The sequence below is a fragment of the Grampus griseus genome (assembly GCF_964374135.1).
Source record: "Grampus griseus genome assembly, chromosome: 2".
Lineage (NCBI taxonomy): Eukaryota > Metazoa > Chordata > Mammalia > Artiodactyla > Delphinidae > Grampus > Grampus griseus.
The window spans coordinates 9,609,670-9,632,717 of record NC_139018.1 but is presented as its reverse complement, the minus strand read 5'-3'; the positions used below and the strand labels follow the sequence as shown (position 1 = coordinate 9,632,717).

Sequence of the window (23,048 nt, the reverse complement as noted above, 5' to 3'; positions counted from 1 at the left end):
AAACAAGACATGAGTTTCAATTCCGCAGCTAACACAAACTGGTTCGGGGCACTAAAAGAACTTCAGATGCAGTCGAAATGAAGACATCAAGGTCTCCGTTTGGTGGCTTAAATTTTGTGTAAAAGGATTAGACACCCTAACAGAGGAAGACAGAAAGTTTTAAATCAACTGGGCCTTAAGACTGAACTGTGGTAGGTCTGGGTCTCGATTAGTCTCTGCACTCTGCAGTTACACAGGCTGATGTCAGGTAATGACTAAAAGAGCCGACTGCTGGGTGAATAATTGTATTTATGAACTGAACCAACAGAACCAAAGTAGCCTCCAGTCTCTTACTATTCAGGCAGGGCAATTTGAATCTTTCTGAGGGCAAGCTATTATTAAGAGAGGAAAAATATTAGTATTTCAAAAGGTAATTACAGGAGTGTTAGAGGTCATTCTAAATTTAATCACTTCACATAATGTAAAAGAGAAAAGAAAAAAAAAGTAACAAACATCTTTAAAACATAATTAAGAGTTCAGTTAACAAATCTTCGTCATACTTTCACAAACAGTAAAAATGCCACAGACAAAAATGACCTATTTAAGTTGTGCAAGTATATGACACATTGCAGGCATTATAATTATCTTTTTCAAATTCGGTAAATCAAAACAGCAGCGAGGCCAAACCACATTTTTTCCTCTCAGTTAAGCATATTTTCCTTGAAATGAGGTAAAGCATGGTACCAAGTGCAATGCTTATCTGTGCTACATGAACAGAACAGAGGGGAAAAAAGCTCTTACAAAACGCAGCATAGTCAGGACTGCTGAAAGTGTATTATAAAAAAAAAAAAAAATCAAAAAACATTTACAATGAAGGTTCATGCCAACTAACCTCCACACAATCATCGTAAGGAATTTCTGCAGTTGCTTTTCAAAACGCGCCTGCCCAGTCCTTCCCGCATGTGCTGGCCGCACAACCACGCCAGGGGGGGTTTCCAAATCACACTCAGTCTCACATGGCAATCACAGGAACAAAAGGATGACAGACAAGGTGGTAAAGTGGAGCAACAAGAGTGATTTTTTTTTCCTTAATTAATGGATGGGAAACATTTCAATAAACGAAACTAGGGGAAAGTTTACAGCATTAAAAATCAGCAGCACAAAAGCGTTCATAACCATTCCATACGTCTAACTCATAGTTTTTATTTTTTAACTTAGTAACCAGGGGATCACAGATTGCTTCAAAGCGTGAGTCACAATTAAAATCAGCTATTGTCCTCCAACCAAAAAAATAAAAAAAGCAATAGCTGAAGTTTGCTGTTGATAAAAACATTTTGAATGGTAGCAGGAAATTTGAACCCCTGAGACTGTGTGACCTAATCTCATCCAAGTCTGAACTTTTTAGTATTAACAAAAAATACTCGTCTTAAGGTTACAAAATATACTGAGGCATTTTTCTCCCCACGGGAATTGTAACTGTCAAACAATCTGATTTTGGTACCAGGAGGCCAGTGAATCCCTTAACACTGGGATTAGTGCATTAGACACAATGCAAGGCCCTAAGCTCCTGGCATCAGGTAGTTTATAAATTATCAAGAGATTTGTGATACAACTTTATCACGAATCACCCTCAAAAGTGAAATTCACATCCAGCCTTACTTGTTAATTGTATACATTTACAGTTACATAATCCAACAATTGCTTGGTTTTAAATTGCCAGGAGATCTTACATGGAGATGTCTTAAAAAAACAAACAAATAGAAATCTAAGGTTCCAAATCAGAATTAAATATTTTAAAAACATGTCCACCCAAACTGATTTGCTCTCAAGCTCATTTAATAATTTAGATCTCAACTGAAGTTTAAGATTGGAGACAACAAATCACACTGGAGAAGCTTAACGTCCCCTTCACTCAGGTCTCCTTAGAAAGCAGAGCTGACAGTTTTCTGTGTGCACACGCACAGAGGTGTTTCTCCGGGGGTAGGTGGTGCAGATAAAGCAAGAAGTACAGTATTCAACTGCAATTTAAAACATAAATGCAGCATTGCATGAGGCATCACGTTCACAATGATGTGCTGGAAATTATTTAGACGCCTCTGCTCAGCTTCTTGAATTTCAAGCATAATTAATGGGGCAAATTGCAGCAAAACTCTACTGGTATGTTGGTGGGAGTGCAAGACTGACCCACAGCTTTTAAAAAGGTAAATTAAGAGGTATTATAGTTACAGTGCAAAAAAAAAAAAAATTAAAATTTCAAGCATAATACATAAACATAGCACCAAACAGGGGGAAAAAATGCATGCAAAAGAACTGAGGTATTTAAATGAAGAGTGCCTACAAGTCTAATTAAAGAAACTTAGGCAAATGCCTAAAAATGCCTTTTTTCTTCCTTTTCCAAAGATGGAAACAATGAGCTAGTTTGTCTAAATTAATGGCCTAAATCACAGATGTATCAAAATTACGGCAGTTTATCGCAAACGTTAAACTTTCGTGGCATTGACAGCACAGCTTTGGTAGGTGAAATACGCATGCAACACTCTGAAAAGTACAGTAAGAAATGTATGTGAGAAGACTAAGGGTAAGGTGCTCTGTTTTGCTTCTTTAAATAAGTAACCAATCCATTATAAAATCTGCAGCATATTTTAGGTGTGATATGTCTAAAGTTTATTTTGTTAGAGCAACAGCCTACAGGGCAAAATTATTTGCCACAAACAATTTCCATCAGCGGAACTACCTAGCAGGAGGTTTTCAGTAAAATTGGGTATTTAGCCAACGATTATTTTTATGATGGTATTTTAAAAACTCCATAGACTACCTATTCTGGTTTTGAAAATGTCTTCAGTACACATATGACAGAAATTCTCATATAATCCCGTCATAAGTTAGGTTACAACTATACTAGTGAGTTGTAAGTATCACGCTGTCTCAAGGTCTAATGCATAAAAACACAACGAAGGGAATGTAAAACAGTTTGTTCCAAAAAGATCAGAAATGAAAGAATATCCATGAGGGTTTTACTCTTAAGGCAAGAACCTCTTTTATGCAAGACAACATGGCATGAGAAAACTAAAATGTGATTTGCCAACATGCCAGCCAATGTTAATTAAAAATCTGTCCCTTACTATTAAGTGCAACAGCGACCAGGAAACATCATCTTACACGCTCTAACGTGGAAAGGAAAGACAACACTGGCACACTTCTCTCGCAAACTGCATCGCTCTACTCAGCTTATCAACTACGCGGGACTGGCACTGCCACACACACCGTCGGGTGTCAAGAGCTCTCAACAGAACCCTGGGGGCTATTCCAGGTTTAAGCTCCTTGGCCTCCGAACTCTAAGCAAAGCTGACAGAATTAAACTAAAACGAAACAAAACAAAACAAAACTCTCAGTAATTTCTTTGAACACTTGCTAAATGTCATCAGTAAAGCACTCTTGTGATTTAAACAAAGCAGAAGTGAGGAAAGAAGACAAGATTGTGTTTGCGCAAAAAACTAAAACTACAGTTAGTTCCAAAATTTTTATACATGTGTTAAATGTTTTATTCTGTAACCTATCTTGTTATCAAACAAACTTTAAATTCTGCCTTCAATTCGTTCCACTCACTATCAGTTTTAAATCATCCTTTTCAACTTAAATATTTTCCACCTTAATTCTGCTTTTTTTTGCTTTTTTTTTTTTTTTTAATTTTAAAAAGGGGTTTCAGCTGTTGGGAACCTGAGGCTGATTAGCTTTGAGGCTTCGTAGGGCTCTTCTTGCCGCTGCGGATTTGGCAATCCTGTAACTTCGGCCAACGCCTTTGAATTTCCCCTTTCCTACTACTTCCACGGTGACTCTGACCTTGCCATCGTAAGTTCTCTCAGCCGGGCTGTAACAAAGCCAAACAGCTTGAATTAGAAGTCAGAAGTATTTATTATTATAGTCAGTCAGCACCAAGTATGTACTCTCAGGCTGAGAGTCCCCGATACAAGCTGACACCACACGAAGGAAACATGCGTTATGACTGCTACATACTACCGACAGACAGGGCTGCAGCTCTTTCTCTCACTCAGCGTTACTTTACAAAACAAAACGAAGTCAATCGGGCTACAAACAGCAACTGCACAAGAGCATGTCCCAGGGTAAACATTTTTCAAAATCATTCGTATATGGCATCTTCGAGAACTCTTCCCCCTTGTTTTTCAGTAATTTAACTGTTTTCCACGCATATTTTTGCTTACCTAAATTTGGCGGTTTCTGGTTCCATTTCAAGCAATTCTCGCACAGGGGAACGGGGCACATTTGCAGAAAATTTTTCTGTAATCAAAATGAAAGAATAATGTGATTAGTACCCTTGAAGTTGTTTTTAATTGTGATTCTGCCTCTCTCGAAGGGGAGCCAACTGTACCTATCAGCGGCCGCATCATAGGATAGTACACCTGCCAAACCATCTCCAGCGACATCCCGCTATCCATGTAAATGGCACCAGCAAGCGACTCGAAAATATCCCCCATGGCCTTTGGAACTTCAATATCCTCTTCCTTCTCTTCATCCTCCTCAGATCTCCTAAGCTATTATAGGGAGAAAAGTGACTTGTAAGCAAAAAGGCCGCTTTGAAAGGCAGTCTACAGAGATGTGTTTCTTTTCTTGGATATGACTCTTACTATATCTTTAACAAGGGTAACAACATCAAACATTTATGACATGCCAATTATACCGTTAATAGGTTCTTCACAAACGTTACCTTACCTTAAAAAAAAAAAGAAAAAGAAAAAAAGCCCTTCCCTATTTAGTATTCATTGTCAACAAAGGAAAAAAGATTACTTCCAAATAAAAACAAAAACAACCCTAACACAAACTGGAAATAGGCAATAAATTGATGGAAAAAATTTTCATATTTCACTCATAATCACAGAGCTGCACACTGAAACAGGTCTAGCCCCTGGCGGCTTGGCAAGGGGCAGGCAGAAGACTCATCGGGGCAGCGCAAGCAGGGGTGTACGCTGCCTTGGGGAGTGGAAACTGCCACTTCTTTGACAGGGAAATTCTATTTGGAAGATATTTTCCTCCAAGCTCCCCTTTTATTAAACCACTTAATAAATGTTCACTATGACAGAGAACCTGACACACAGTAGGTATTCAGATTAATAGAATAAAAACTCACATACGTATCAAACGCCTTTTAAAAGTTCATAATTCTTTGATGTGGCAATTCTGTCTCTAGGAATTCATCTTAAGGAGGTAACTGGATATTTAAGTATATTTACCGCATCCACGTTTATTACAAACCCTAACAAAAAATACCTTAACCACCCAGTCGCAAAGGATTGTTTAAACACATTACATTATAGCCATATACTCACTAGCGTGCAGCTACTGAAAGTTGTAATCCCAATTATTAATGATCGGGAAAAGTCATCCACAATATATTAAGTGAAAAGAATAGGGTATGGTACACTATGCATGCTATAATTTCATTTTATATCGTACATAACTTTATGTCTATGTACATTAGCAACAAGACATCACAAAATGTTAATTTCGGTTATTTGTATTTTCTAAAATATACACACATTACTTGTGAAAGAGAAATAAAAAGAAGAGGGGATAGTAATTTCTAAATGGATGGTTTAGCCACACAAAGTTCTATATAATAGATGCTGACTACCGGAAAAAATAAGATACTTACTGTTGTAGATGGGAATTTTTAAACTTATCAAGTTTAATTCTCTCCTTTTACAAATGAGGAAACTGGGGCCCAGAGAGGTGGAGAGACTTTCTCAAGATCAAACAGTAAGTTAGAGAAGCCAGACCATGACATTCCCAATCAGTTTTTGTAACTTCTATACATATGTTTATATAAATGAAGGGAAGGAAAAGAATGAACAAAAACTAACAAAGCCAGTATGTCCAACTGTCATCAAAAGAGAACTTTGGGTTTAGCTAATTCCTCAACTTCTAAGCTTAAATATTTCTACAGAATGAGACTAGAAATAATATTGAATATATCTGAGATGGTTCTAATTCCTGGTCTCACCGCTAGCTGTGCTCCAACTCAGACCATTAATCTTGGAAGGGTGTGCAAGGGTGAAAGGGGAGAGGAAGGGCACTGCCTACTGATTCCCCTTCAGCACATCCTCCACCCCGTTCAACACGCTTGACCCTTCTGCCCCGTGGCTACACCTCAAAACCCAGGCTCTTCGTCTCTCCCACAGGAGGCCGAGGAAATGCACTGCTCCCTAACGACGGCTTGTGCGATTAAAAAACAGGAAGGTACAGATTAAAGAAAGAGCAATTAAAATGGCTACCGGAGTTATGAATGAATTCCATGACTTACAAGAAATCTACAGAAAGAAGCACAAAGGAATCAGAATGAGGAGAAGAAGAAATGCAAGTGCTCTCCTGGGTACCCAGGTATGTGGATGGATGTTAGCGAAGGATTAGAGGAGATTGGAAAGATCTCAGCAAAATCCTTTCCTACAAAATTTCAAAATAGTTCACAAACACATTAGAATTAGCTCCATCACCAAAGAACCTTTGGCTGAACTTACAGCAGAAACCTCTCAAATTCCAGTCCCTAAAAATTTAGAAGTTTGGGTTTTAAATGAGATTTTCCCATTTCAAGTAGAAGCAGAATATACATTTGTGATGCCTACCTGAGATATTAGCAAATACTCCTGACCTATTTTAAACAGAAAGAAAGACAGCACCAGCCACGCCGAGCTCTCACTGAGGTTAAAGCTTCTCTGGGGGCAGGGGGAGGGCTGCACCGCTCTGGCGTGCCTAAACGCCTGGAGCCCGAATCAAGGACTGGGGGTGGTGAAGCAGCTGAAAGCCCCCTGGCTCCCTCTCCTCGCCAGAACGACCACAGTATGAGTGGTCAAGTTGAAAAGGCCTCCCCCTGAAGACTGAGACCCATTCACTTCTCCCTGGAAAACGCAGAGCGTGCTGGGGACCACAACCCTGGCCTTCGGCTGGCTCTCTAGACAGCTCTGTCGAGAACCCTAGTCGGAAGGCTTATTTTAAACACTGACTTCAACATATCTTAAAATGGCACTAACCTCAGAATCCATCCCTTGCATTTCATTCTTCTCGAGCTGAAACTGCACAAAATCATCGATGACGTGGAAGAGCTCAGGAGAAACTGCTTTAAAGTACTTGTGGTAGTCATACTTCACAGCCAATGATGCAAAGATGGTGTTGTTGACCAGAGCCGAGCGCAGGTCAGTCAGGACCCCTGGGGAGTGCTGCCGTGGGTCTTCATAAAGGTGCTTGGTTATGAGGTAGTCCAAAATTGCATCTCCCAGGAATTCTAAGCGCTGGTAACAATCTGAGGGAAGATCCAAAGTGAAGCCCTGAGCTCCGGCAAAAACGTTTCCACAATTTTCAAATAATAACTCAGATAAAGAACTGATCCCCCAGACACACTGAAAAGACTTTTATTGGGATTCGTTTTCATATATATTCTTCAGTGACAAAATTATTTGACATCATACGGAAGCCTCTGGAAATTAAATTCTAATGACAAATTAAGCATATTTCTTACATAGAAATTGGGGTCATAAAATTTTTAAGTGGCCAAAAGACTAATGCTCGTTAAGAAAAAAGCATTTCCCAAGTGACATCATCATCACTCAACCCTTTTCCTTCGGCACTGTGCTGGCCAGGCAGGTGCTGGGGCACCTTTCTAAAGGCTCCATCACACATCGTCACCTAGCAACGAACGCCACACCCTGCACATAGTCCTGCCCCACACTCTGCTGTCACCCCTGCACACTGTCCACTCACACTCTGGAAAGTGTGGGAGTGACACCATGCCTCGCCACTCCTGGGTTACATTTGCTACACAAGATGACAGTTAGTACAAGACGGTTTTCTTCTCAACTTGAATGAAAAATGTTGAATTTCACACAAACCAAGAGGCTGAGAAAGGAGAGTCGTGGAGGCGAGCAAAGACCTTAAGCAAAAATGATCGATGTCAAAATGTGAGAAGTTATCGACACTGATCAACACCTCTATCATCTCGCAGTGATTAAAAAGAAGCTGTTCAGGTGAGATGAACTGGGAGATTGGGACTGACACATATACACTATTGATACTGCTATAAACATACATAACTAGTGAGAACACACTGCATAGCACAGGGAACTCTACTCAATGCACTGTGGTGACCTAAACGGGAAGGAAATCCAAAAGAGAGGGGAGATACACACATGTGTGTGTGTGTGTGTGTGTGTGTGTGTGTATAGCTGATTCATTTTGCTGTACAGTAGAAAGTAATACAGCATCGTAAAGCAATAAAAATTAAAAAAAAAAAAGAAGCCGTTCAACTGTGGAAACTGAGGCGGGAACAGAGATAGTGAGCTGCCCCCGCACAGCCGATGAGCTCAGAAGCAGGGCCCGAGGCAGACTAGAACCCAGGGCTCCTGCCAGTACAGCATGGTAGAAAAGGAGGCCTCGTTTCTTCTCCACAAAGAAAAACAGGTTTTAGTTTCACCAGCCTTTCTAGTCCAGAGTCAGATGATTTTTCACTTTTGGTTTTACATTTTTCTGATCATCTTAACCTACACTGTTTTTCTTATACAAACTTTATACTCGGCTTTGGTTTTCTGAATTCAAGCGCTTATTACTCTGACACAGAGAAAAAATACAGACTTTAGCTGTTTCGAAACCTGAAGCCGATCTTGGTTTTAGGCGCCTATTCTCCCTTCTAATCGAATGGATTGGGAGCCTATTAAATAAAGGAGGAAAAAAAACACGGAGCACAGTGCAAAGCAGAAGGTGACAGCAGAGTCAGAGCAATGAAACCTTCCTGTGAAAGAGTTTCTTTTAATCGGTTCATCTTTAGATTTTAAAAGACCTTAAAGGGAGGGGACTTTTTGTTCAGGAAGAACAATAAAAAGATATGGAAAGACATCCAGAATATACGAATAAATTATTCAAGAACCAAAAGCAGCAGTGACCGGGCATCAGAAGGACAAGGGGGGGGGAGCATAAAATGGCAAAAACACACCGAAATACTAAGGCCCGAACCTGTCTAATTATGCTGCATATCAATGACAGAGACACGAGGAGCTAAGATAGCTCTGCTCCCAGCTGTCAAAGGTAAGGAACAGTACATGCTCCCAAAAAGAAAGGCTTCTTTCACTTTCTTGTGCTTCCTCCCCCCACCGTGCACACTAAACTCTAATGTACATGCATAGATTATTCTTTTTACATTATTCTACAGAACAACTCCATTAACACAAGGTCTCATTTTCAGAGCAGTGAGCTCTGGTCTGGGGCTCCTTACCAGTGATAGTGTTGTAGTGGTAGGAGGCGTGTGTAAACGCCTGTAGTAGGTAAGCCTTATTCTTGAATCTGTAGTTGATTTTCTTTTCGAAATTTTCAAACCCCGAGATAAGGTGACTCAGTGTCCTATCTGCATCTGGGTGATCAAACATGCACCTCGGTGGGATCTCCAAACACCCATACTCCACGTCTTTCAACACGGAGGAGCGGGGGCCAGCTCCAGAGGCGGCAGCGCGGCTCCCTGAAAGGTTCTTTTGTTGGCTGGTGAAATTCTCCCTGGTCGGGCACATGGCCTTTTCCCGATCAGTCCTCTTAATTACCGGGAGCACCTTCAGCCCCAGCGAACAGAGGAAAAGCTGAGCAGCCCTCTCGCCACAGCTGGTTAAATAGCAGCCCAGCAGGGCTTCCACACAGTCGGCTATGCTTTTGTCAGCAATGCACTGCTCGGTGTGCAGGTCGTAAGAAATGGACTGTTTCCCTGTGTCAACACCACAGTTTTCTTCTGATGGATTCCAGAACCCTACCACAAAGTCATCCTCTTCAACAGCTTTGCTAGGATCCAGATAGCACATTGCATCCCAAGAGCTATAGTCAAAATCCTCAAAATCTGATGAAAATGGTATACTACCTAAGGAGGATTTTTTGGGCATTTTCCATTCATAGGCGGAATCAGTGGCTGAAAAAGCAGAAAGCGAGATTTTCTTGACAAAAGCTCCGGATCCCATCAGCATGCTATCTATGAACTTGATGTGCTCCTGGTCGTACTCCAGGAAGTCCTCCTCGTCGTCGGCGTCCTCCTTCGGAGCCCCCCACGTCAGGCCCCCCCCCTCCTCCTCCTCTTCGAAGTCATCGTCCAGCTTGCCATTAGCCAACATGCAGTCTTTTGTCTGCAAGAGGGAGAATGGGGAAGGAGGGGAGACATAGCTGCTGTTTTTAAAAGGGCTTGAGACTCAATAAAAGCAAGGGTTATGGATAATTTCAAATGACAACCACAAATACTAAAAGGCAACTTTCAAATCATGGCCATTTGTTTTCAATTAACATAAAATAAGTTATTTAATCATATAAACAAAGTAAAACACGTTCTTTGAATGTTCATTTTCTGAGTTATAAAATGACCTTTATCCAGTATGAAGCTTTAAGTCAAGGATTTTATACATGGATATAAAGTTTAAAATTAAGCTCCACAAGGCAAAACTTCAGCTAAGAATTCTAACTGTAGCAGGAGACACAAGGAAAGTTCTCATATGCTGATCACAGAGAGCTTCAAGTTGGCTGACAAAGTTTTAGAATGTTTTTTAAAAGATTTTCAAATTAATAAAATTAAATTCCAGATGTAGAAAAAGCATTATCTTTGCAATTAAATAAGAGAATAATATGTAAACAGATAAAATTATTTTCTTTATAACATTAAAAATGTACAGTGGGGTTTCATAATAAAGTTTTGGTCCCTATTTCCACTTCAAAGGTCATTCGCTACAATGTAAAACTAAACTACTTTGCTTGGAAACTAAAAGTGATCACTGTGAACTAAGCTATGAATTTGAGAAATTATGCTTTTCCCTTTCGGTGAGCTAGAGTAATCAGGGTAACAGATTATAGCATAACTGACAAAAATAGAAGACAATTTAGACTAACATGAAACACAACAATCCAATTTCTGTCAGAAGATCTTTGCTAATTCCAATTTCTTTGGCAAAAGCTTATTTGTGAATGACAACCTTAATAATGGGCCAGGATTCAGTAATGATGTAACTTTTTTGCAATGCTAGAAAGATACCAAATTTCTGTTGTTCAATAAAAAAATAAATAAATAAACAAGACTACTTTGGGGGGGAAAGGCGGGAGGGAGTGCTTCAATGAGGGTGTGCTTCAATTTCAATAGTGACAACTTTGCAGAGTATTCTGATAAAAAGGTTTTCAAACTTTGTCAACCATTTTTTTAAATGCTGCAAATATTCTCATTTTAAGCCAGACTCAAAAGAGATACAAACAGTGCATTTGTTTGAAAAGAAGTAAGTGCAATGAGCCAAGCCATCCATATACCTACAACTGTCTGTATATTTTAATTAAAAAGTTTACAAATTTTTTTCAAGAATAAGGAAGAAAACCAAAAAAAAAAAAAAAAAACCTGAAACGGTGGACACCTCTAGGGACTATTACCTAATAAAAATTACACTTTCCCAAGGTAACGTGAGATGTTTTTGACTAGCTGGTCCTTAGGAAACAAAGGCCAAATTGCAACTAAAAAAAAAAAATAAATAAAGACTAAATAATATTTTTAATTTTAAAAAATCCTTATATATCTTTAGTAAGATGCTATCATAACCAGACACTGGCAAAACTCACAACAAGGGCTGGGTTTTATCAACAAATAAGCTGTGTAATCTTGGGCAAAGTTCATTAATGCCTTTGGGTTTTGGGGTTTTTTTATCTGCAAAATAGTGGGAGTCTGCCTCACTAAATGGTTTCCAAGAGCATTTCAAGCTCTCAAAGAAAACCCCCCAAAAAACCCAAAAAAAACAAACACAAACAAACAAACAAAAAGCAAAACCACCAGCATGAAACTCCTTTTACAGTTCAAGTTCACTTTCCACCTGCGTTATTCCCACCTTCGGCGTCTGTGTGCAAAGCTTTCACTTAAACCTATCTGCTGAGGAGCGAGGCAGGTAGAACAGGAATGGATCCAGCATATGCTTTCCAATATCATATAATGGTCCATTTCAAGAAGCAGAAATTATTAAATGAAAATATAAACAGTATTTAATGTATTCTAAGAACCAAAGTGCCAGGTCATTTGAAATGTTAAGGAAAATAACTTCATGTTGTATCTTAAAATAAAAAAAATTTTTTTAATTAAAAGGACATGCTAACATCACCTCTATGCTAATTTTTTTTTTTTTTTTTAATTTAAAGAACCAATGATACTATGAAACAGGATTTATAAGGCAGGATATGTGTTACTGGAATGTTCTCCAAAGAAATGCAATATTTCCTCTAAAGTTCTCAAAATCTTACACATGTTCCTCTAAGGTTCTATTTCTAAATTAATAACATATATAATTTTTCTAACCCAACTTGCATTAAAATATTCTCTTAATGCTTTTCCAGATAAGTTCAATTTCTGTAGTAAGTCGAATACTGCACGAGTTAAAAATATACTCAATGAATAAGTAAAAATCAAAACAGAGTCACAGAGCATGCTACCTGGAAATGAAGTAACAACGAGCCAGTTTATCATTAGTGCAAAATAAATGCCTGAAAAATGAAACTGCCTGCGAGATGGCCTCCCAGCCAACCACACTGGACAGACTGCTTCCACAGCTCTCCGGCTCGCAAGGCCCTCCGAGGTGCCCTCTGGTGGCCTTCGAGACAGGACAAAATGAAGCAGCTGCAGCTAACGTTTGGAGACTTAAAGTCATTGGCAAGATTTTAAACTATTTCCAGAAAACTACCTTTATGTATTTTTTTTTAAGGTCACAAGAGGAGAAATAGTCCTGAAAAAGCCCTGAGCTGCAAAAGCAAGATTTTACTGAAATTACTGCACATACAGATTGGAGATCATAGGTCACTGAAAAGTCATTTCACTGAACAGAGCTAAGGATCTACAATAAATCGTAATATGTAATATTAAAGTGAAATGTTACAGAGCTTTGCTTTTTTTTTTTTTTGAGTCACAGCATCAGATACTCTTTTGCCTTTGGAAAAGGAAGATCACAGAAATTGTTCTCCATCAAAATTACAACACTGTTCTAAATTCATGAAAAGACATCTGTTTAAAGGAATTAATTCAATATATTGAATTTCTACTCTACTATAAACACACCAGGGAAAAGAAACAAAAAATTAATAGAACAAGACTCTGCCCCTCACCAAAAAATAAATCCATCCAGTTACCAAAAACTTACTATTTCATCTTTTTCCCATTTCTCTGTGTTACTTTTGTCTTGATTTACTACATAACCAGGAGGAAGCCAATTCACAGGGGGATCAAATATTGACACCACCATGCGGCTGGGCAGCCCCTTCTTTTTTCCAAGCCGATACAGATTACAGTTGCTGACCTTTAGCAGAAAAAATTTATAAGATACTTATCCATAAACAGTCATTGCTGAAATCATATAAGGCATTAACATAATTTTTTAGCTAAACATTCTTCGTATTCCACAACTGGTCATCAATTATTCAGACTGTATAGTTTCTCTACCTCTTCATGATAGGAAATATTAAATTCTCATGTAATCTGATGATATAAAATTCAAACTGTTAATTGGGACTATCAAAATAGAAAAGAATGCAATTCCACATAAGTCCAAGATGTCACAATATTCTCAATGAAATAAAAGGAGGAAATACCATAAACTCTAGCTATAAAGTGAAAATTGGCACTGAACTGAGCTAAAATAATTTTATGTTCCTAGAACCTAAGCTATAAATATGATTTCGACTGCAATGCTTTCTCAAATATTATTCCTTAGTTTTGGATGGCATTTCAAGATATTTTGTTCAACCATTTTAAAATAGAGCAAAAGGCAATAAAGAAAAGCTCCATGTTTACTGTCATCAATAAAACAGCTTTACTGTCTACCCTCTAGTCTGTTTCTCCTAAGGCCTCCATCTCCTCCTTAATTTACTCAAAGCCATGTTTCCATCTCGTTTTTACTTGGAAACCAAGGTTTAGAACGCTCAATCTCATTTTCATTTTCTAAAAACTGGGTTCCTTTTTATTTAAGTACTTCATGAGCCCTTTTTCCACGTAACTCAATACCCCTGAACGAGCACCCACGTCGGAGAGGTGCTGGCGGGCAGCGAGGCAGAGGAGCGGTCCCTGGAGCCCGCAGGCTGGGCCGGGAGCCCCCCATGACGCTCATCCTGGGCCGAAGCCCTTTCCCACGCCGCCTGCATGGCTTAAGTACACACTGGCTTCCCTTTCCACACCATGGGAACACAGCATCACAGATGCCAACAAGAGGGTAAAGTACGACAGGGGCATGAAAGGGACAGAAATCACATTCAAAGTCAGCAGAAATGGTCTGCCGGGTGGAAAAGGAAGAAGAGCTCAGTAAGGGCCCACGTGAGGCACAAGGTGGGGCAGGCAGAGCTCAGCCCGCAGAAACGGGGCGAGCAGCGGGGAAGGAACGACAGCAGGTGTGTGCGCGGGTCCCGCGAAGGACAGCCAGGGGCGGCAGCCCGGCCGGGACCCTTGGGGGCGGGGGGCACCCTGAAAGGGCCTTCACCACCATGCTGCGGGAGCGACAGTGATTTCTGCAGCATGTAAGGAGTCAGAGCTTTCTGAGCAGACGATGGATGAACTTTCAAAAAGGAAAATAATTTCCTTCTTACCTAAGAGTGTGCTGTTACTTTGTGCTCATTCTCAGCCTCTGATACTTTCTTCCTGCAACCGCCCCTGGGAAATCTCATTTGTTCTCAATTATCACTCTTACGAAGACTGTTTCCCCAGACTGCACCTAAGTCCTAAATTCTTAATTACCTGAACATTCCACTTCCTAGTCCATGAGGTCTAAAAACTCTAGCCCCAACTCTTACTCCTGTACTTCCGTCTTCCTCAGCAGCAGCCCCGTCAGCAGCCCCAGCCGCTATGGTCGTTAGTTCTGCGTCACCCTCTCTACCGGGAGGCAGCAGAGAAGAGTGGGCGAGGCTATGGGCTCTGGCCTCAGTCACGCTCCCGACCATCCCAGACTAGCTGGATGACCTGCACGAGCCAATGAAACTCCCTAGGCAAGAGTTTCCTCCACTGCAAAATGGGGACATGTCATCTACCGCTGAGGGGCACGCTGAGAAGACTGGAAAGAGCAGGTGTGTAAACACTCAGTGCAGTGCCTAGTGTTACAGACAACTTCAGAGGGAGGTCAGTGTAGTGGTCAAGAGCGAGGTCTCTAAAGCCAGACTGTCTAGGCCGTGCCACGTACTTGCCATGTTAACTTGAACAAGGTAATCTCTCCTGCCTCAGTATCCTCAGCTATAAAATGGGGATGATTAAAGTATACACAATTACAAAAAAATAAAATAAATAGAAGTATACAGAATTAAATCAGGTAATTAATATATGTAAGGTGACGAGGGTACTGTCTGGCTAGAGTAAGTACTCGTAGGTGTCGGCTAAGAATCTCATCGCCTCTGAAATCTCACTCCCCTCAGTGCTTTCCTTGCTGCCAGACTCTACATCTGTCTATTTTCCACTTAAGCTTAGACTTCTTCAAAGGCCCAAATGATCACGCAGCGCGGTTAGGTTTTGCTTTTCAACTCATGCCGCATTCTGCTTCCAGCCTGACCATTTAAAACTACCGCTTTATTAATATTAATAGTCCCTTACACAAGAAGTACCCTCAACACGCACCTCATTCAAAACAGTGCCGACTCTTCAGCCTGGCACCGAAGACCCTCCATAATACAGCTTCAGCCCACCCGCCTTTTCAAGTCTTTTCTCGGATCTTTCCCCACTTTCTCCACAGTTTATTCACCGAGTCCTGACACGCTCTGCCATATGTTCCCTGTTTACACACTACAAACGCACCTCTTCTGTTAACGCTTCCCCTGATCACAAGTGATATTCCTTTCTTCTGAGCGCTTAGCAGTTTTGTGTGTTACTTGTCAAGCCGGTGCATGGTGCCTTGTGACATCTCTTTCATCATCATTTAAATATTTATCTCCGTTACTTTTCTTCCCTCAGTCTTAATTCCACGCTAAATTTAGTGTCACTCCCACGGGGGTACAGAGGAGGCTCCAGCTGCCCTGTGGGGTGTGGCAATCCCTGCGGTAACACTTTCCTCAACCTCTGAAACTTATCCGATGCTTGAGACCACTTTTATGCACACTGAATGACATAACTGCTCAACATCCAAGGACGCTTTCTTACCTTTTTGCTTCTCATATAGGAAAGGCGGCCCTCGTGAGCATCGGGGTAAGTGCAAAAGAGATACGTGGTGATGGCATGCTTTAGGAAGGAGTCGCCAAGCATTTCGAGCCGCTCCAGGTTAAATCCATCACTAGCATTTGAAAGGGTCAAAGCCTGAAGAATAAGTCCAGGGTTTGGGCCAAGCGTTCTCGAGGAGTACCCGGGAGAAGGGCTCTGCTCAGAAGCCGTCCTGTCCGTGAGCGCCTTACCAGTCTCTGTAGTACCAGGCACGGCGGCCATCGTGGGACTTCCATCTGAGGTAGATTTGTTAGCATTTCCATCAAGGTATTTATTACTCAGTAGAGTACATTCATCGCTGGGCTTGGGCTGGTTCTCATAATTGTATAAATTCTGAATGGGATATGAGGTAGTTGGTTGTACAGGTATTTCCTGCTTGTAGTAATTCAGATGGTTTCCTTGGCAAAAGTCTCTGTTAGCTAAATCGTAACTGCCATTGGCGAGATTTTTATTGTAAGAAAGACCATTAATTGCTGTCAGATCTGTTGAAACTTCAATTTGGAGCTTACCAGGTGACTCGAACAACGTTCTGCAGTTCACAGACATTTGGTCGTGATTTTCTAGACAGGAGGTTCTATTAGCACCTTGACGTGCAGCATTTTCAAGGACGACAACTGTGCTGTGCTTACAGTGATTCTCATTTTCAGCTGAAGAGGAGTTAGCAACTGAGATGAAAGATTTGCTGTCAATAGATTTTTTCCACCCGAAGTCTAAGTTGGGGTATCTGCAAAGACATTTTTATAGCTTTTCATCAGATCCTTCAAAAAGGCTAGGCTTAGAGCAAGAGCGATTTGAGTAAAAATTAAATAAACGAAGATCCCTATAAATATACTCCTACCTTAGCAGATAAATAAGTTTCCAAGGCAGAAACCAACACACCTGGAACTCTGCACAGTGTAAACCATCAAGTGGGACATGGTCTCTGCACGGCGTAGGGCTTAGCTCATGAAGCCTGGGGCCAGCCTACGGGACCTAGAGCCACCAACTGCGAGGGCTGGGACCCGAGGCCAGCCAGGTAACTAGCTGGGTAACCTGGGACAACTTACTTCATGTGTCTGTACCTCAGCTTCCACACCTGGAAGAGGAACTAACACCTCTTACACCACAGGATCCTAACAATGAAATCATCTGACATGAGCTACAGCATTTAAGCCAGTGTCTGACGCTGTAGTAAGTACTCAATAAATGTAGGCGTGATCATTGCTATTATAAAGTTCCTCCTTTCCTGAACCATCTTGGTCTTGCCAACTGGCTAATTTCTTTACAATGCAGAGTCCTGACAGGTGAGAAGAAAGTAATGAAGACAGAGACCACACAGAGGCAGTCGCTCTTTCATGTACATTTGATTTTATAAAAAAAGGAAGCGTCTTAAAATGTCAGCAGTGGCAAACAACTGTTTTCATTTTCACTTTAACTGCCATCTCTGAAGGGGGAATGACTGTTTTTGACCTCAGGCTCTCCTCTCCAGCTGTAACTTCCCAAGAATGTTAGACTCATTGACCCAATGTATAGATTTTCACTTATGAGTCAAGCGATGCATTTATTTCACGTATTAGATAGGCATCCACGTTTTCTTTCTAATCTTTTCAAAATTATTCTACATACAATTAAAATGTGAACTTAATTCCGCTCCTCTGCCAGCAGGACCTCACGAGCCGAGCTCTTCCTGGCCCACAGCACAGGCGTACCTAAAATCCGCGGGCAGTGACCTCACTCCCACACCAGCGTCGCCGGCTGTCTGCGCTCTTAGCTCCTCTGCGGTCAAAAGGCAGTGAAGGCGATAAAGTATGCTGGGGAGACAAACCGCTTTTCTCCACAGTGATGCTGGAATTGGATGTATAGCACAGAGTTCTGGAACCAGTATCTTTGAGTAAGCAAAAATGTGGATAAATATAAATTGTGGATAGACAAATAGAAAGCAAACATACAGGAGAAGAAAAAATGAAACTTAAGGCCAATTTCACTAATGAAGAAAGACAAAAATCATAAACACTAGCAAGAAATCTTAAAAATATTCTTTAAAATAACCCTTTAAGGAAAATGGGATTTATCCTAGGATTTACATGGATGATTTCATGATATAATTGCTATCAGTGGATCAAGTATAAAAGCCAAACCTCTCACACTTACCAAAAAGACATTCAAATGGAAGTCAATACATCATATTAATTAAAGCCAAACAAAACCTAAGGGTTGGGCAACTTCCAGAAACCTCACGAATCACTCAATTCACTTGATAAAATAAAATTCAAACTTATCTTTCAAAACATTAAGTTATGCTAGTCACGATTAACTCACTACCTGTTTATTCTGCAGACTTTCCCATTTGGCTTTCCTCTTTTCAGCACTGCTTAGAGGAAGAGCTTTCCCCTTCTGATTCAAATGGCGAGGTGTCAGAAGATTCAGTCTATAAAAATTTCAAAATAATTTTATCCAACAGACAAAAACAAGTACACTCTCACAGTGGTTCTAAAACCTCAGTGTGTCTACAAGTCACCCGAAGAGCTCATTTAAACTGCAGGCCGCTGGGCCACACTCTGGGCAACTCTGTGTGCAAAGGACCTCCTGAGTTCAGAGCCCACATACAGGTGGGCTGTGTGGACTGTGAACCTCCACATCTGCCTACTGACCTCTGGAAATAATGCCACAAGTAAAATCAAAATGTCATTTCTAGAGCTCCTTTACCTTGAAGATGTGTGGTCCACATCCAGCAGCGGCTGGTTGAGATTGGTCAGGTCAAGGTTATACTTTGTTTTATAATATTCTGCAAAAGTTTCATATTCAGGGGAAGGAAATTTACTCAGGGGGGTAAGATCAGTGTACACATCAGCTACATAAAATCGATGAGGCTGATCAAAATTGCGGTATCTAAAAAGGAAAAACAATCAGTGACTTTCTGGTTTAAATCAACTATTCTCAAAACACAACTGTTTTAATATGCAGTTAATGCAAATTATTTGATTTTAAAGAGTTCAAAAAGGTTAAAAATAAATAACATTAAAGAAACTTCAATTCTAAATAATACATTTCAAGTGGATTTAAGACGAGAAGAACTACATTTATATCAAGTAAAAACTGACTCCCCCCTTTCCCTATTTTACTACCGTCCTTGTTCTAAATATCTATACTTTGATAACACATGAAAGCTAAATGGCACCTTTAAATATCTCTTAATTTCATCACTATAAATAGTATAGAAAACTTTCAATATCTAAACAACCAAGTAAATACTTTGTATATTACTAATGCTAAACATGAAAGACACTTGCCACATAAAATGTATTACTGCAGCATTTATGATATTGATAGGTTGGTGTTAGCTAACATTTAAAATATGGCTTTGAAGTACACAAAGAAAAAAGAAAACAAAAACAAAAACCAAAGACTGAATTGCAGCCAGTACTTTACTTCTTTAAAAAGTGCAGTGTTTAATTTTATTGATTAAAAACTCCATCCCCTAAATTTTTACAAAATAAGAAACAAAGCATAGTAATTTACTGTTTTCACTGCACTTAATAACACTATGCCTTTGAACAATTCTAATAAACTATTATTTACACCCGAATTCTTTAAGACTGGGGATTAAAAGGATGGAGGTTTTAAGAAGAAAACCTATCAACATCATTCAGATGATCTGACCTTCACAAAGTCAAATCCCTTCATCAACAGTGTTATGGGTTTTGTTTTTTAAGTAAGTAAACTGGAGAGAACAGGTCCACCATGAAGAGATACCTGTATTTTCTACTAGTAACATCAATGCCAAAGTCACAGGTCACTTACATTCCCCATATGAACAAGGGAATCTTCTGAAATGACGTATCACCACCACTTAGCCTTCCACTTAAAATCTTACCTTGGAATGATAACTGCATCTTGGTAATCTTCTAATTTAAAAACAAAGGGAGTTTCTTTTGAATACTTTGTACTGGGAATGCCTATGCGAGCTTCAGACTTCTCGATATCTTCCATGAATTTAAAGTCAATGTCCAAAGTGCTGGAGTCATTAACTTAGGGAAGAAAAAGACCCTTTAGCTTGTTAAAATACAATAATACAGGTAAGATCTTTACTCAAGCTATATATTCATTACATGTGTCTAATTCAGAGTTATCAAAGATATTCCTGTAGTTTATACAATAAGCTCATTGTTAAGCAACAGTTTCATTTTCTACCTAGTATACAGAAACACTTTAGAGTCTGGGTCCTTCTTACCAACATTAAGAGGTAGAACACAGTATGCTGAGTCAGCGTCTGTGGGTTTAAATTCTAGTGCAGGTTTTTCAAGCCGAAGAATATGTGAGAATATATACTGGTGAAGTCTTGTAATCAACTCAAGCATTTGTAGAGATAACGTGAAACCAGACTTCTTCAACTCAATAGATATGGTAACCTCTCCAGAGCGTGTGTACACAGGAAAGTGCGGAATCTTAACAAAAAGAAAAATAACGCACCCCCAAGGTTAGCAGATGTTTCAGTCCATTACAAACATTTAACTTCAGAAAAGGAATGGTGCTTTGTATCAGGGGAACAGAAGAGATACCTTAATTTTAAAATATTAAACATTTGGAGGTAACAAAAGATAGTTAAAGTAGCTTTTCCTTTTTTAAAAAGGAACAAGACAGTTCAACATAAACAGTTACTATGAAATGTCTACCTGAGGTATGGGTTTGGCTGTCAGTATTCCAAAGCATCTTGTGGTATCCTCAGGGGGATAAAGCTTCCGCCTTCTAAAGTTGAGTTCATCAGGTAAAGGTGTCGTTAGAACCATTCCTATCACATACAGGTAACAAGGCTGATCGGGCTTGGGGTAGCTATCCCTCAAACATTCTGGAATCTGGGATTGGAAAGAAAAATTAAGCATCAAGTTCAAGTGTATTAACCTCTTTTCCAGATGTTGGCAAGACAACAAATTTATTCCTGGCTTTACTAAAAGCTGATGAGAGAAAACTGAGAAAATATCCAAGGCAGGAGACCTCCTAATTTCTTAACCTCACTGGACAGTCGGCACTTCTGGGTCTGCAAAAGTACATAAAACCGTCAAACACTGCAGGGTCTTTCAACACAATACTGTGCATTTGATCTATTTCTTTTGACTAGAGAACAAACTCTTTTCTTTCTTGGGTTTCTTAGTCTTTACTCACTTGCAGAATACCAGAAAATAAAGGTAGCCAAATTTTTAAAATCCCATGTAATCCTGAAACTCAAAGATAACCTTTATTAACACTGTGATATACTGTATCATCTTCCAGACTTTTTCTGGAATAAATGTATACATTCCAGAATAAATGTATATTAACATACACACATACATATTTTTCACTACAAATGGAATCACAAGAAAAAGACTGTAGCATAACCTGATTTTTATCTCCAGTTACTACAATGAGAACATCTTTCAGGGTCAACACAAATCAGTATCATTTTTAATGGCCATCTCATTGAAGGCGTAAACCATGACTTAAACTAAGATTGCTTCTGAACTTTCAATAATCATACAACCTCACCCAATAGTCTTGCAGTTTCTGAGGCTCAATAATATAAATAATTATGCCCACAGTTAAAAGGTACAGAAATGCTGGCTATGGGATAATTATAGTTAATAGAATATCAGATAATACAGAATGCACCTATTAATTAAACAGGATGCAAAGCAGTACTATGCTTCTCAAAACACTTATTGGTGATAACATATGATGTCATATGAAACTAGTCCAGTAATCTCTAGGATAAATGTTAGAGCAGGAAAACTGGATATGAGGAAATAAGCATTTCAGAAAATCGGATAACTTAATTCATGATTTTTGAAAAACTGACATGATTTTGAATCTTGAAAATGCTTAGCTGGGTGCAAACTTTTTAAAAAAGTAAAAACTCAATAAAACTGCAAAAATAAAACAAAAAAATCATACATTTAGGCCAAGATCAAAGTACACAGCAAATTTTTGCTTCTGTTTGGGGTTTTTATAAGGTAAAAATATTGACAAATATTTTTTAAATAAGTATTTCAGCCCAGTATGGTTACAGCTAGAACTATGCCACAGATCCAGCTAGACACAATACATTGAAAAAACTAATTTTAACTCCAGTCTAGCCACATCCTAACTCCCGACAAGTAACTGTGCTTGCACCTGCTGGTGTGCCCCTCATCTGGATGGGCACTTGCCTGTTTTATCATACACACCCTCTACGTTTTAGCTCCAAACATAAGGTAAAGCAAGAACCTTGACACTAAAGTGAATGAAACAAAGAATGTCCCTTTAAATGACATTAACACACTCTGGATAGAATCTGATAGATGAAATTGAGCTATTTGTAATGACGTGGATAGACCTAGAGTCTGTCATACAGAGTGAAGTAAGTCAGAAAGAGAAAGACAAATACCGTATGCTAACACATATATATGGAATTTAAGAAAAAAAAAAATGTCATGAAGAACCTAGGGGTAAGACAGGAATAAAGACACAGACCTACTGGAGAACGGACTTGAGGATATGGGGAGGGGGAAGGGGAAGCTGTGACAAAGCGAAAGAGAGGCATAGACATATATACACTACCAAACGTAAGGTAGACAGCTAGTGGGAAGCAGCTGCATAGCACAGGGAGATCAGCTCGGTGCTTTGTGACCGCCTGGAGGGGTGGGATAGGGAGCGTGGGAGGGAGGAAGATGCAAGAGGGAGGAGATATGGGAACATATGTATATGTATAACTGATTCACTTTGTTATAAAGCAGAAACTAACACACCATTGTAAAGCAATTATACCCCAATAAAGATGTTAAAAAAATAAATAAAAAATGAAAAGCCAGTAAGAAAAGAAAAAAGAATCTGATAGATGAGTCCAGGAATCCTTTTGAGAAGAAAAACAAAA

The 23,048-nt window shown here is 39.6% G+C and overlaps 1 protein-coding gene across 2 annotated transcripts in view; it reads right to left on the bottom strand.

The window, feature by feature from the left end:
* Positions 1 to 742: 742 nt before the first annotated feature.
* DICER1 (dicer 1, ribonuclease III) overlaps positions 743 to 23,048 on the bottom strand; it is a 65,305-nt gene continuing 42,999 nt past the window's right edge. For both annotated transcript variants that reach the window (XM_082647682.1, XM_082647681.1), the window contains exons 16-28: positions 20,836 to 21,015; positions 20,394 to 20,607; positions 20,037 to 20,190; positions 18,869 to 19,051; positions 18,485 to 18,590; positions 17,872 to 18,047; positions 16,127 to 16,907; positions 13,158 to 13,313; positions 9,251 to 10,136; positions 7,020 to 7,288; positions 4,367 to 4,529; positions 4,200 to 4,275; positions 743 to 3,847 (exon numbers count right to left, since the gene is read on the bottom strand). In XM_082647682.1, coding sequence (XP_082503808.1) covers positions 3,682 to 3,847; positions 4,200 to 4,275; positions 4,367 to 4,529; positions 7,020 to 7,288; positions 9,251 to 10,136; positions 13,158 to 13,313; positions 16,127 to 16,907; positions 17,872 to 18,047; positions 18,485 to 18,590; positions 18,869 to 19,051; positions 20,037 to 20,190; positions 20,394 to 20,607; positions 20,836 to 21,015 — 3,510 coding nt within the window. In that variant the 3' untranslated portion in view covers positions 743 to 3,681. The remainder of the gene's footprint in view (positions 3,848 to 4,199; positions 4,276 to 4,366; positions 4,530 to 7,019; positions 7,289 to 9,250; positions 10,137 to 13,157; positions 13,314 to 16,126; positions 16,908 to 17,871; positions 18,048 to 18,484; positions 18,591 to 18,868; positions 19,052 to 20,036; positions 20,191 to 20,393; positions 20,608 to 20,835; positions 21,016 to 23,048) is intronic.